Raw genomic sequence first — 14900 nt, forward strand, 5'->3', positions numbered from 1 at the left:
TCGGCCCCGCCCGGGCCCGGCCCCGGCGCGCTGCTCCAGCTCCGGCCCAGATCGAGATGGCGACACTCGATAGGGACACTCGATGGCACTGGCGGCGCCGCCCGCCGCCCACTTTGGGACTACAACACCCACAGTGCCCCGCGGCGGCCGCGGCGGTTCCGGGCGGCGGCACGTCCTCGGCGCTGCGCCTCCTCGGCGCTGCGCCCGGTGCATGGCGGTGATGCGGAGCATGGGGCCCGAGCGCGTCTGTCCCCGGGAGCCCGGGCCGCCGGAGGGCCCTGACGGCGCGGCGGGGTGGAGCGGCGACGAGGAGGACGAGGAGGAGGAAGAGGAGGAAGGCGGCGGATACTTGTATCAGCCGCTGAGCCAGGAACCGGAGCAGGGCGTTGGCGACGCGGGCCCCGGCCTGCAGGAGCGGCTCCAGGTACCGCTCAGCGCCTCCCGCCGGGCCGGGGCTGGGGCACCCGCTGTCCCGACCCCCGCTGCCCGCCTTTCTTCGCAGATGCTGGGGTTGCACCTGCCCGACCCGCCGGTGGACAGCGAGGAGGAGAATGAGGAGGAGGCAGCGGAAGGCGCCACGGCTCAGAGCAGCCACAGCTCCATCCCTATGGATGCAGGTAACCGCGTCTCCGGCAGGACCCTCCCGGGGCTCCGCCGCCGTCTCACGGCCTCTCTGTTCCCAGAGCATGTGGAGCTGGTGAAGAGGACGATGGCCAGCGTGAAGCTGCCCACCCTGGCCATCCCTGCCTGGGCCAGCCAGATCTCGGAGGAGCAGTGGAAGGATGTGGTGCAGCGCACGCTGCAGGCCCGGCAGAGCCTCGGGGGCCCCCGGCCTCAGTGGAATTGAGGGCTGAGCTGCGGCACAGGGGCTGCAAACCCCAGCCCTCTCTCCGCCCTGGAAGCGCCCACTGCCTCCGGGCCAGGCGTCGACAGGAGTAGCCAGTATCAACGTTCCAGTTCGTCCCACTGACACTGTCTGATTTTCCTTCCCACTCCTTTTTCTTGGTTCTGGCTGGTGCATAAGTCAGTGTGATGACCTTGTGTTGGCTTCCTCTACTCTGAGAAGGCAGATTGGCTTCCATGCCTGGATGCAATATGGGGTGATGGGGCTTGGCTGGCTTTGCCCAGATTCCCTCAGGACAAACACTGGACTTGGCCCCATGCTAACAGTACCAGAGAAGTCACTCTCCAAGCTAGGGCCCCTCCTCTCAGGATAGGATCTGTGTGTTGGAATATCACAGGTGGAACAAGATGTGTCATTCCAAGAGATTGGTTTTATTTAGTTCTGTACATACAGGGACATCTGTACAAAATCCAACACTTTCATACTATGTAATGCTCTACTGAAAATAAAGTACACCATATGTACATATGAACTGTAAGCAGCTTAATACTTGTGTCCAGGGTGTGAATGCAGTAGTTTTGCTTTTTCCCTTGGGCGGAGCAAGTCAGGTGAAGTGGAAGAGGCAGCTCCAGTTCCGTCCATTTGGCTGATGTGAGGAAAGGCGTCAGCAGAAATGAGCAGCACTAATGCTAGAAACCAAGTATTGAGCAAGGGGCAGCTGTAGTGTGGCAGATGCAGGTCTGCCTATGAGCAGTACATGTGGTGAGAGGGTGAGCACACTCCCCCCTGTCTTACATGGTCCCCTTCTGAGGTGTCCAGGACACTGGAATGAATAGGCAGCAAACAAAAGATGATGTGAAGGTACTAAGCCTAAATTCCCTGACCCAAAACAAGACACAAAAAGCTATGGGAACATCAAATCTGTACAGCACGTCATCATGATGTGTTACAATCCTGCCCCTGCGCATGGCATAACCCCAACAGCATTCCTCTGGCCGGGTCAGGGGCTGCCAGCAGAGACACATCATCTGCAGGACAGTGCCAGCCTCTGCACACCACAAGATTCTGTTCCCTCTGTAGGCAGAGCAGCCTACGGTATGGAAAGGCAGCCACTGCCCAGCAGCAAGCAGGCTCAAGTGAGGGCACACCATGCTGTAGCAATCTAAAGATGAGGTCTTGGCTTCCAGAGCAGTGCTAAGCAGCCAGTTAGAGAGCCAGGCTACAGCAGGAAGGAGCCTCCTGCCCAGCCTGTGCCTGGCAGCCCTCGTTTCTGCTGGGCTGCTCCGGCACCATCAGCACCACCTGGTGCACGTCCGCATGCTGTGCCAGGCGTGAGGTAATTGATTGGCAGCTGATCATGAGCTCAGACTAATGTTCAAAATAAGCAATAACCTCCCTGAGGTGTTTCTGAAGTCTCCTGATGAACTGGCCCATTGTGTGAGGTGGAGGGGAGGTGGGGTCCTGTGTGACTGGGGGGAGGATCTCACACCAGCTCCTCCCAAGAGATGGTGGTATTCCTGGTGAGGGCTGAGCTGGGAGAGAGCTACACGGGGCAGGGATGCAGGATACACAGGTCAAAACAGCCTCACTGGGGTTGGAGGAAAGAGGTGCTGTATACCAGCCGAAAGATTAGAGGGGGTGATCCTCTGACCTGGGAATGGTTTACTGATGAGGACAAGCAGATACAGAACCTTCTGCAATATCCCATACTGCTGCAAAGTTAGCACCAACCCCACAGGCTCCCTGCACTACTGCAAACCCACCTGAGCTTGGGCTTATGTGTCAAGAAAGTAGGTGCAGCAGGTAAGAAGCAGGGATTCCCTCCCTATGACAAACCAGTCTCTGAGATGGCACCTTGGCCTGGCACTAAATCTACACCACAGACAACGGGTGAAAGCTGGATCACAGTACCACCCAAGTGCTGTGCAAGCCCCTGGGCTATCAGCAAGTGTTTCTAAATGCTAAGTTAGCATGAGTCCCTGATGCACCAAGTGATAACTAACAAGGGTCTCAACAGGCGAGCTTTGCTCAGAGCACCCACAGAAGCGATTCAGCAGTAGTGCTTAGCCATTGATAATAATGAGGAGAAAACAACACTCAAACTCAGCCACACCCTGTGAGGTGTATCCATTGCTTCCACTAGCTTGCAGAAATGACGAGCAGCACAAGCTTCCTAGAAACCCTGGCCCTGAAGAGCTAAGGATGGGATACAGAGACAAAGGGAGAGCTGCAGGAGTATTTTAATTGAGCAGGTAGAGAAAGAAAGTAGAAGTCAGTGGCTGACACCTGCTACAAAGCGAGAAGTTAATTCTGGGCCCACAATTAACCCGAGACATCGGGAAGGAGATGAGTCAGCACAGACCAACACAAACAGCAGAAGGAATTCACTTTCTCACAAGAGAGCTTCTAAGGATGCTCTAAAGGGAGGACTGCAACAGTATGTAGTGCTTGCACCCAGATTAACTGGGGGTGGCAAAGCACTGAACCCCCACTCCACAGACAGGGCAACAGAACAAGGGGTTGTAGCAAAAGAAAAGTGGAAGTAAACATTTCCTCGCTGTACATTAAGACCCTTCAGCTGTGGAGCTGCACCTCAAGGCAGGCTGGAGAGGCAGCAGAACCTTCACAAACTCTGCTTCTACTCCAAGCTTAGCCTGGCCTCTGACCATGGCAAGGCTCAGCTGCACAGGCAGCATGGGAGCAGGTGTGGTGGAGATGGACACTTAGAGTTTGGAGCAGCACAGAGCTATGCACGGGAGGCTCTGCCCAACACAGAGCCTGAGCAAGCCTCTGGCTTCCTGGCAGAGTAAGATTCAGGTGGCAGCTCACAGTGAAGTGAATCCTGTCTGGACTGATACAAGCAGAGGTTAGACAGGCTCCCTGCACAGCCATGGTGGAAAAGCAGGAGAATGGAGAAAAGCAGGAGGACAGGACAGTGGTGAGATACAAGTTATAACATAAAACCAGATCTACCCTGGAGGTATGCAGATGGAGTGGAGGACAGGCACAGCTCACCATGTTCATTCCTTACTTATACATGAGAACCAAGTGCATTTTCATGACCCCTGGAGAAAAGGGAAGGGGCAGAGCTTCCTGGGCCAGCTCCTGAGCCCATCAGAGAGCCTCCTGGCTTGAGGTGAGAAACTCTTCTGCTCTCTTGTGGGCCTCCAAAGCTTTTATAGTATAGACGTCCTGTGGAAGCTCAGACTTCCGGCGCAGCAAAACTTTGTCCTTCTTAAGGTCTTTCAGCATCTACAAACAAAACAAAGGAGTCAGCAATCTGTAGCAAACCCCTTCATGCCTTTAGCCTCTGAATCCAAGTGCTCTAAGATATGCTGGGTGGCACTGTAGCATGCTTCAGAACAGGCTGAGAGCCAAACACAGACTGGCACAAGGACACAATAAAGTTCCACTGGCACTTTTTTCTGTGTGAGGTTAGATAACTCCATTCTTCAGACTACAGATGGATCTCTTAATGATGAGGGGTGAGAGTAGTGGCATTTACCTTCAGAACATTTGCAAAGAGCCAGTTCTGGCTATGCTGATGTCCTGGCTGGATTGGGAACAATTGTGAAAGGACTCGAGTCACCTACACACCTGCACAGCCTCCGTCTCCACTGTTTTCTTCAGCAGCTGTATATCCTCTGCAGTCGGGGTCTCCGTTTCCATACAGCACACAGAAGGCAAGGGTAGAGGTGCATAATACATGGGGTACTGCAGACAACACAGACAGCTGCAGAGTCAGCACTCCACCCAACATCATACCTTCTCCCCCAACATGCTGACACAGCATGGCACAGTCCTTCCTGCTGCCTTCTCTGGCCCCTAGAAAGGCAGCAGTAGGGACACAGGCAGGGAGGAATATCCTCTCCTCCCCTGTGCCCTCTGACTCACAGCATGCTGCATGTGCAGCTGCAGTTCAGAGTGTGGTCCATACACATATACGTGCTCTCTGTAAGGCAGTAGCTGGAGGTCAGTGCTACAGAGGGACAGCCTGATAAAACTGCCAACATTCCCAGAACACTGTTTTTTGGGAGAGACAGACCACTGCTGCAGCAATGTCCACAGGACTGAGATGAGATGCTAAAACTTGCTCTTGGGGGCTGAGGAAGCAGGTCAACACCCCCAGCATATTCTTGCCTCATTCATCCTAGGTCCTGTTGTCACTCACCTGGGGGTTCATCCGAGCCAGCTCCTCTATTTTCTGCCACATTTCTTCTCGTTCCTTCATCCTGAACCTTCCCCTGGGGAGAGAGAGAGCGCAAGAGCAAGTGTGAACTCCTGGCAAAAACCTAGCTTTCATTCACAGGATGATAAAAGCAAGAAACAGCAGAAAAGTGCAGGTAAAGGGAAGATCTGCTCTGTCATTCAGAGACCCCTAATTCTAAATCTACAGGTGAGACGAGGCAAGATGAGGGGACACACTACAACTAGCACAGGGTAGGCAGGCATGTTCCTAGCTCACCTCAGAGCATGGGTGGCAACAGTGGGTTGCACAGGTACTTTTGCCCTGGCTTTGTGCTGCCAGAAGTAGAGCAGAGTGTCTGATTTCTGGGGCAACAACCATGACACCAGTCTGGATTTCAAACACACATTTTCCTGGTGCCTCCCCAGATGCAGAGAGATAAACCATAACTTCCAATAGAAATGCAATGCCCACTGCTCCTTCTCAACCATAACACACCAGAGAGCTGCCCCAACCACCCAGGCACAGCTCTTGAACTTGGCACAGATTTTGGCACACATTTGAAGTGACTGTTCAGCAGGGCTTATAAATCCCAGAAACGGTGAATGTTCACTGCAACAGAGGTGAGCATCCATCACCCTTGTTATTCTCTTCTACATTTTAAACATCTGCAGTAAAATCTCTGCTTTATTTCTATTAACTACATTACTCTCATCCCAGCTACTGGCCTCTCGAGTGCCCTATCTACGCGTGTTCAAGAAAATCTTGTACTCTGAAATGACATCACACTCTTGAAAGTCATGTAGGCTTAGAATGAGAGTGAAGCTGCCAAGTTTTCAAGCAGCAGATTACTCCAACAGAAAACACAGGGTAACAAAAACACCTCCAACAGACCAACACCAAAACATCCCAAATGAGTAACTCACTCAGGACAAGACACTATCTGCCCCCAACTTCCTCACTGGTTTTCTAAAGGATTCTGATAATCCAAACAGTTTTAAAGTGTCTGGGGACATTAGAAAGGTGCAGTCAGCCCACTTGCACTGAACAGCAGAAAGACAGCCTTGCCACATGTCCCTGCAGAGTCTGTCCAGTCCCTCATGACCACCCTGGCTGTGGTGCACAGCTGGGGCTGTAGTGACAGGCCTGAGCTGGCATGACACTTACAGGCATGTTAACTAACTAAAAATTAGGCTAAGCCATAATCAGATCTCTCAACATCTGGCTGCAGCCTAACAATGAATATACAAGCTCTCTCCTTTTCCCCATTTTCTGTTTACGGAGTTTGTTTGCACATGCAATCCTTCCCACACATGCTGCTTTCTAGTTCACAGCACGAGGTTTTCCAAAGCCTAATTAGACACAGAGGCAGTAGACAAAAAACAAAATCATCTTAACATGAGTAGAAAACTGCAGCACTACCCATCCTTTTATTGAACAGCACTGAGCAGTTTTGTTGAGCTTTTGCACAACAGTTCTCCATCAGTCACACACCCGTGCTGGAACCTTCAGCAGGTCAGCAGCTAAACAGGGAGAGAAAACTCCTGATGGAAAACTACATAGATTTTGTAGGAAATGTACTGTGACTTAAAATATATGAGAAGGTATTTGTGGGCTTCACAAACGCCCTAGAATGGGAAAAAAAAACTTGCTTGCTCCCATTTTAGATCCTAAAACCCCCCTTAATTTTTCCATAAGCAGGTTACCCATCTGAAAGTGTAATTCATATATCAACTTCTTTGCTCCTATTTCACACAACAACAGAATGTACCTCGGAGTTCCAGACTCCCAGCAAGGATTAGCTCTGCTCTCCCCACCAGCAGCCCTGGCTCATCCAGGAATGAGGAGCACTGTTTTACTATTTTATGTCACTAAGTCAACAGAAAATAGACCCAAGGGGGAAAAAACAAAAAGGTTTCCTTCTAGCTTACTGAGCTGACTCAGCTCACCAAGGCAAGCCATAGAAGCACCAAAATCAGCACAAGGCAGCAGAAAAAGTGGAGTTCTTTCCTCTTTACAGCATCATGGCACAGGTACTTGCTGAGCTCAGATTTTATCCCCACCATTCACTCTTTGAAACGGCAGGAATTATTCCATCTTTATCACTGGAAAATTGAAAGCATCCTGTGGCATGAAAGATGCATTATGCCCACTGCAGAAAAACTCATCAGAAAAGTCTTTCTAAAGCAATAGGGTTCTACTGACATCACTACAACATTTATGAACTATAAGTATTTCCAAAGCAGAACAAAGTTGAGTTCTCTACATGGCAATCTATTTGCTCATGACTCAGCAAACTCTGTCACTCTTTTCTAGGCTACGTGCTTCAGGCAGGACTGAAAGGGTGTTTATCAGGGCACACCTCAAACCTACTCATAGTTATGGCTAAGGAATCCTACTTTTTGACAGAATTGCTTATCATCTTTCCATTTTCCCTGTGCTTATTGCCATCTACCATGTGTTACCATACCCCAAGGAGACTTTAGGATGAGCACAAGTTACTTGGCAAAAACCTCTTACTCACTTCTGCTTCTCTGCCTTATATTGCTGCGTGCAGTCATCAAAAAGCTTTTGGTTCATCTCCATGAAGAGCTTCAGTGCATTGTAGATCAGCCCATGAATTGTCCTGCAAAGGAATGAGGAAAGGAGAACAAGTCATGGTGGGCAGGTTCTCACACCTGAGCCTGCACCAGCAACACAGACAAGAGGTAACAGCAGCAGCAACTCATTCTACAGTGATGTGACAAAAGATTCTCACACAATCCCAGCTCTTACCAAGGCAATATCCCTTCCATAAGCACAGCAGGAACTATACAACAGGGAGAAAGAGATGGAGAAGAAAGAAAAGACCCTGGGACAGGCGTGCTGTGGTCAGGTTAATGAGTGCAAAAATATAAATTCATGTATTAATTTCTTGCAGTTAAAAATGGAAAATGAAGGATGTTCAAGGCTGTTTTCGGGGGGGGGCTTTAGTGCCTCCCACTATTCACACCATATACACACAATGACTTTTTTGGGCTGCCAGTATTTGGTCATAAGTTTTTCCGCTGAGCTGCCCAAAACAGAGACAGGCAGCAGCCCTGAAGAGATGGGAACCAGCACGCAGAATATCACAGAAGAAAAGCCAGCTCTGTGTCAGTGATTTATATATAGGTTGCACTTTGTGTGAACTCCCTATGGGACAAATACTCTCCTAGGGAATGAAAACAAGTGTTAAAGCTGTCTCTGAAATACCTGACCCAGAGACAAAAGATGAGATTCAGCAGATCAAGCTCTGTGTCTCTACCAGCTCAGGAAATGGAATAAGGAAGAGAGATGCAACCCTGCTTGACTTAAGTAGGCTGCTTAACCAAGTAGGTGAACTGCGGGAAAGAAGAGGAGAATCTGAGGTACTCAGCCTGCCCTAGGAAGATGTGGCTGTTGCTCAAAGACAAGGAGAAATAAGAGGAAAATGCTTTCAGAACTTATTCTGCAATACCACTGGGAAGCCGACCAGAAAAGACAGGAATAGCAGAATCATGAATCTTGGCTGCTGCAGGGACATGGAACTGTTGAAGGGTTTCAGACAAGAACAGAAAGTCCTTTCCTGAGCTCTGCACTTGTCCAGCATGCCTAGAATTAATTTTTAGCTAGTTCACTAAAGGAAGTATGTTAAATTAAATTAATTAAACTTGAATTAACCAGGTAAGGAATTAAATAAAAAAAGTCAGAAGAAAGGAAGTTGATAAAAGAACAATAAAACAGTAGTATCTAGGAATCAGGCACAGAGGACAATATTTGACATGGACAGCTGCCCAGTTAGTTCTGCTTTCTCTGTTTTTCCTGTACTCAAGGAGTCAGGCACTGTATTAGCCAAGTTCTCTGGTCATAGAGAACATAAGGGTGGGACATTAGTTAACAAGCCACCAGAACTCAGATGGAAAATCTACTGCACACTTCTGAGAGACTGGCAACATTAGTGACAGGCAGGTATCAAACTCTATACAGACTCAATGGTCCCAAGGCTGGCAAATGCAGGTGCCTCAACCCTTGCAGAAGCAAGCCACTCTGGTCTACTGTGATCCTTTTCCATGCTGTGGAGACATAGCTGGGGACAAAATTGGAGGACACTGAGAAGGTGTATTCACATCTTAACAGAAGTTGTAAGAGTACGGGAGGCAAAATTGGAGGACACTGAGAAGTTGCATTCACATCTTAACAGAAGTTGTAAGAGTACGGGAATTACAAGGGTAAAATGCAGCTGCTGCTCCCTGGATGGAATGCTGCTGGCTTGCTCAAAGACTGCTCCAGGATGGTTCCCCATAGACACACCCTGCAGCCACAGCCCCTGTTGAGGGGATGGAATGGTGGGTGGAGCAGAGTGGAAACACCAGGGCCAAGTTCCGTGGAAGTCCTGGCAGGAAGGGGATCTCAATGGTGCCTCGCAGCTGATAAACCGCACAGGGCCTGTCAGCCATGGGAGATAGGAGGTGTCTTGTGGCTGAGCCAGGAGCTGTGGAGAAATCACCCTCCTGGGATGAACTGGGTTCAGTGTAACACAATTGTATTAACACACATCCCCAAAGTCAGCCACCCCAGAGTGTGGCCACCCATCATGGGGCATGCACTCTGTGCTGTATTAACTACACCTCCGAGCAAAGCAAGAGAATTTCACACCAATCACTAACAAAGGCAGGTATGACTAAGAGTCCCTCAAGCTCCACCAAAACATAAAAAAACAGCATAAAAGTAAGCTGAGAGTAGGAGTAAGTTACGGAAGACTCCATCATAACTATCAGGATCAGCCAACAGGCTGAACCCATCTTCTTCCCCAGTGGGTAAGAAAGGTTCTCTGTACACTGGATACTTTTACTGGGAATTAAGAGCTTCTCTGAATTGCTTTGGATGTATTTTTTCAGTCAGAGACTTTCAATGGCAGTCCTCGAACCTTAACCTGTCACAATTTTCTGTTAATAAGGAATGTTATTCCATGAACTGTCAGTATAAGTCCTTCCCAGGCACTGGCAATCATCAGCAACAGGGAACAAAATCAAATAAAATGGAAGACCTGCTGAGTGGTTTCTCTTATGCTACTGGCATATTTCCCTGAATAAGTCACATGAACTGACCCAGCAGGACTGCTCAGTGAAGGGTTCCCCTAATAGGACACTGGCAGACTGGCTGGGCACAAGAGTCTTGGTTTTCCTAGAGTGTTGACAGAAAACTCTGAGGGTTCAGAAAATCTCCTTTTTCCATGTACCATCAACAACCCCCCTGTCTCAGGAGGTGTCACCAAGCACCATGCATTGCTACACTGCAGCAGCATGCCCAAAGACTGCCAGTAGGTCAAATAATCCAGAAAATGTTAGAGTATGGGGAAGACCTACTTGTTCCAGTGACTCTTGGAGTTCTTGTAGAGAGCTGGAAACATGATTGGGAGGATTTTGGCTGCATTATCGCTGATCAGGCTCATGATATATTCATTGTTCCAATAGTACAGAGCTCGCTCTGCCACCTGCAGAGGGAGAGAAAGCCATCCTTGAAGAGGCTCCTTCCAGTAACACCTGGTGCACAGGGAAGCCACCACCCAGCCAAGGAGCCCACGTGCTTCCCCACAGCACAGGGCTGACCTTCATGACCTTCATTCATCCTTCTTTTGCCTTAGCTTCTGCCAGACACTTTTCTGAGAAAAACCTCATGTTCTTGAATAGACAAGCCTACTGTCAACACACCAAAGACTCCAACACCCTTTACACAACACTTAAGGACAGTAATCATCTACTCCAAGTCCCAATTCAGATTAGCTCCAAGCCTTCTCCATTTCCTCAGACTGCCCTCTGTAAAGTTCCATTCCTCCTTGGCTTTCCCACAGCAGATTCTCTCAGGGCTTTGAAGCATGTTTCAGTGATCAGTCCCACAATTCAACCCCCTGATTTAGTAAAGGTGAAAATGTAGAAAATCTTGGGGCAGACCATGCTGCTCTAACAAGACAAATAAGTCTAACAAGTTTCCACACAGTGACAGACAATGCAGGCTAATTTCTGCATTTAGTGCTAGCTTGAGAATGGCTTAAAAACCTAGGAAAAGAGACATCCAGGCTCAGATTTACATTTCAGATAATATAAGATTTGCTATATCCCCTTAATACAATCCACCCAGAGGAAATTCATTCCCACCAAGGTGCTCAGACTCACCAAGAAGTCAGTTCCTTATTCTGCTCTTCAGACAAGCTGTAGACTGTTCAGCCTGACTGTATGGGATGCCTTTGGAGTTAATTCTCGTAGGCTCTAAACTGTTTGCACCTTCTCCAGGTTTTTCAGTATAGTTCTTCAGAGTTTGGCAGCAGATGAGGGCTGCTATCAAGTACAGGATCTCTCTCCTCCAGCCTTTACCCTACTTTATTCAAGCTCTTCTGGTAGCTACCTCCACACCCAAAGGTCACATTAGTCCTTCGGTTCCTATCACCACACCAGTAATCCATGTCCAGCTTGCTTCCATCATGCTCCCCTAGTCCTTTACACAAAACTGACTTTTGATTCATGTGTGACCTAGACTGACCTTATTTTTGGCTTGTAAACACATGACTTTGTACTTCTCTATACCAAAGGACTGAAGGCAGCCTGCCTCACTGTGCAGTGACTCTCAGTCAGGAGATGGCTGTATCATTTCTTTTTTAACATTTTTCTAACCTATATTTGGGTCAACCATGTGTTTCAACAGCAAGGTGTCTTCTTTCTGGAAACTCTTCATGGCAGACTAAAACAGTGAGTCAAGAACACCTGCTAGGAGCTACTAGCAGGTCCCACCACCCTGTACATTTTAAACCTTAAGACTACCATCCAGAGATTCTATTAGCCAGCTATTACAATCAGTTTTCTTTCAGTGGAAACAAAGAAGAAACACTCAAGGCTCCAGAAGAAACACTCAAGACTCCAGCATTTCTCCAGTATACCTCACCCTTTACTACCTGTGCTAAAATAAAACAAAGGACTTTCCCAGCACAGTCTCTTTGGCTGGCCCCTCTACAATACTGCAGAGTGCTTGGTTTTACTTCAACAGGGTGACCTTGGATGGATCTCCTCTGTCCTTGCTAGCCAAAATAGGAGGTGGCAGAGCACCTGTGCTCCAGCCCCAGCCTGCTGCAGTACACAGTGCTGAACAGCACAGAGCAGCAGGAGAGGCTCCATAGATCCACTCTTTCCTCTTTGATTGAGCTCACACTGTGGTTGTACTGAGGATTCTCACTGCTTCCCACTGCACGTCACCACAATACTTGTCCTGGTCACACCTCCACATGCCAAATACAAGCCAAAAAACTATGGTGTCACTCTCACATGCCAAGTGGATTACAAGTCAATGCTCTATTTACTCCCTGAGCTGCAACCTACCTGGAAGTGTGGGCTGGAGACACATTTGGCCAACTGCCTGAACAAGGGCTCCATAACTTTCACAAACTCAGACGGTTCAATCACATCCAGAATCTCCTCCAGCTCATTTAAGAACATCACCTCTTTGGGACTGTGAGTTTTTGGCCAGAACTTCAGCAAACCCACAATCACCTGAGTGGGAAGAATACAGAGACAGTGTTAGAGGCTCAAAGTCAACACCAGCTGCAAACCAAATTTTTAAGTGTCTGGTCACAACAGCAAAAGGGAAGGAAGTAACAGAATAGACTTTCTCAGAAAGTCAGGGTGGGTGACCAGGGAAGAAGGAAGACAAAAGCCCAAACTCTGCCAAGTTACACTCTTGGCAGCAGCTCTGCCTAGGCTGATACAATTTCATATTATGAGCACAAAGCTTAGAATCACTTTTTATCACCAACACAGCTTAACACAGAATGGTGAAAGTAGAGTGGGCAGCAGCTGGCAGACAGTGCAAAGTAACCAAGAAGATCAACTAATAAAACTGGAAATGCTATAGAGAAGGTCTCTGAAGAGTCATTATTCAAAACACTACAGAGCTTGAATACTGGGGAGCACCAAATAAATAAAGCAATGGATGGGTTTGGGACAAGGAAATACTACTTCACACAAAAGTAACTGTATAATGGAACTCATTCTTGCAAGACTGTGGAGACTCGAAGTCCAAACAGACTCCAGAATGGAGAAGACAAGTTTATGGAGTTTACACCTAATGGTTATAACTAAACATGACAATGCAAATGCAACTTCTGGCTGAGTAAAACTATTGCTTACAAGAATAGGGAAGGGCTACATCTCACTAGATTTTGCTTATTTATTTTTAATACTGCGTCTTACCCATCTACTTCTAGATACTATAAAGGCAGGATCCAAGATGCTGCAGACCTCCACTCTGTTGGAAGAAAATACGCTTACTCTGGGGACACTAGAGTCACACAGAACTGGCCATAGGAGCTGCCCTTTCAACCCCTCTGTACTTCAGTTACCTGATCCTGAAGCCAGCACTTGAGGGCACTTCAGAGCAGCAGAGGGACGTAGTGGGCAATGAAACAGTAGGATTAGAGGTATCTGAGCATTATGTTTCTGCCAACTCAAGGCTTGAGAAGCCAGCAGCTCATTATCCCCTAAGTTTGTCATTATTCATGTCTGCCATTCATGCAAGGGTTAGCTTCAATGACTCAGAAGTAATTTCGCCCACAACCGAGGTGGTGTGAGGTGTTTGGAATCCATGTTTGCTGTTACTGAGCATATCTGAGGCCTTGCTCACCTGGCAGTATTTCAGACTGCTGTTAAGGCAAGAGCTACCATGTCAAGCCTTGCTTACCAAGCTTCTGGAAGGCTCATTTAAGGCAAGAGTGGACCCAGGGAGTATTCTGGCCTTTTTCCAGCACTGCTGGTAACATCTCCCCGTGCATTCAGACTCTTGCTGATGCACAAGCCCTGTAATTTTTCCAGACTTCAATAACACCAGTGATCTTGGGGGGGTCTATTCAAAACCTTCACAAGCAAGGTGCTTCAAGAGAACGCAATTGTGGCAGTATGGTCTTGGTATGCCTGGTTGAAACAGAACACAACATCCACTGAAGGTAATGAGATTGGGTCATTCCACTGCTTTCCACAAGCATCAAGTCAGATCTGGGTCTGTCATCCAGGGGCCAATAAACAGTTACCCAGAAAAAAGCAATGAGCTACAGAGCTTTACTATCTGAATAAACTGCAAAGTGAAGCCTAAGAATATTGACATTTGTGTTTCTCTCTTCTCCCTCAACCTTTGAGGTGCTTTGGCAGGAGGGTGTAGGACTGGATATCAGCCACAGGAAGTACTCAGTGTGATCAGGAAGTTACTTAATGCAGCTTGTTTCAGAGCAGACTTTTGGGAACAAAGGAAATGGAGGATCCATGCTTAAAGGAAAAGCTAGGAGGTCTGCTTCAGCACTGCTGGTGTCAGAGCTGTGGAGCCAGAAACCTAACAGTTGACCAGCTTCTACCCAGCACAGGCAGGCTCACCATGAGTGCACACATTTGAGCCAGAGAACAGAACAACCTCAGCCAGCATTATTCATTAAAACACTCACACTTTCGGTGCTCCTCGCTACAGTGACAGAAGTATGTGTTCTCTGCCCATCTGCTGTTTTGAGCCTGTGAAGCTCAGCTCTGTAGAAGACATTTCCTGGCCTGCAGTGGGTGGAGGAACACTTGCCTCCTTCTTGCACCCTCTGCCAAGCTGACATTTAGCCTGGTTAACACTGCAGGTCCATACAACAGTAATTAGAATATGTGAGGTCTCCATCTACACTGCTCACATTTTAGAATCTGCTGTTTCCCAGCACTATGTCCTGAAGGCAAATGTGTCTACAATGTGACAGCTCTATGAAGGTAGCAAACTGATGCTAAAGCTAGAAGAAGAATATGTTCATGAAGAACAGTGACATGCCTAAGTAGACCTCGTGTCCCAGGTTCCTAACCTCAT

General features: G+C 48.2%; 2 protein-coding genes across 7 annotated transcripts in view; one reads left to right on the plus strand and one right to left on the minus strand.

Moving 5' to 3' along the window:
• The first annotated feature begins 79 nt into the window (after positions 1-79).
• MEA1 (male-enhanced antigen 1) lies at positions 80-1376 on the plus strand. Its single transcript, XM_079325541.1, has 3 exons — positions 80-424; positions 503-617; positions 684-1376. The coding sequence occupies exons 1-3, from the start codon at positions 83-85 to the stop codon at positions 845-847; spliced, it is 621 nt and encodes a 206-aa protein (XP_079181667.1). The 5' UTR covers positions 80-82; the 3' UTR covers positions 848-1376.
• The window catches only part of PPP2R5D (protein phosphatase 2 regulatory subunit B'delta), a 27257-nt gene continuing 13611 nt past the window's right edge, over positions 1255-14900 (minus strand). For all 6 annotated transcript variants that reach the window (XM_079325382.1, XM_079325380.1, XM_079325383.1 and 3 more), the window contains exons 11-16: positions 12398-12568; positions 10397-10524; positions 7555-7656; positions 5016-5088; positions 4442-4558; positions 1255-4096 (exon numbers count right to left, since the gene is read on the minus strand). In XM_079325382.1, coding sequence (XP_079181508.1) covers positions 3959-4096; positions 4442-4558; positions 5016-5088; positions 7555-7656; positions 10397-10524; positions 12398-12568 — 729 coding nt within the window. In that variant the 3' untranslated portion in view covers positions 1255-3958. The remainder of the gene's footprint in view (positions 4097-4441; positions 4559-5015; positions 5089-7554; positions 7657-10396; positions 10525-12397; positions 12569-14900) is intronic.

This window comes from Erithacus rubecula (assembly GCF_903797595.1).
Source record: "Erithacus rubecula genome assembly, chromosome: 2".
NCBI lineage: Eukaryota > Metazoa > Chordata > Aves > Passeriformes > Muscicapidae > Erithacus > Erithacus rubecula.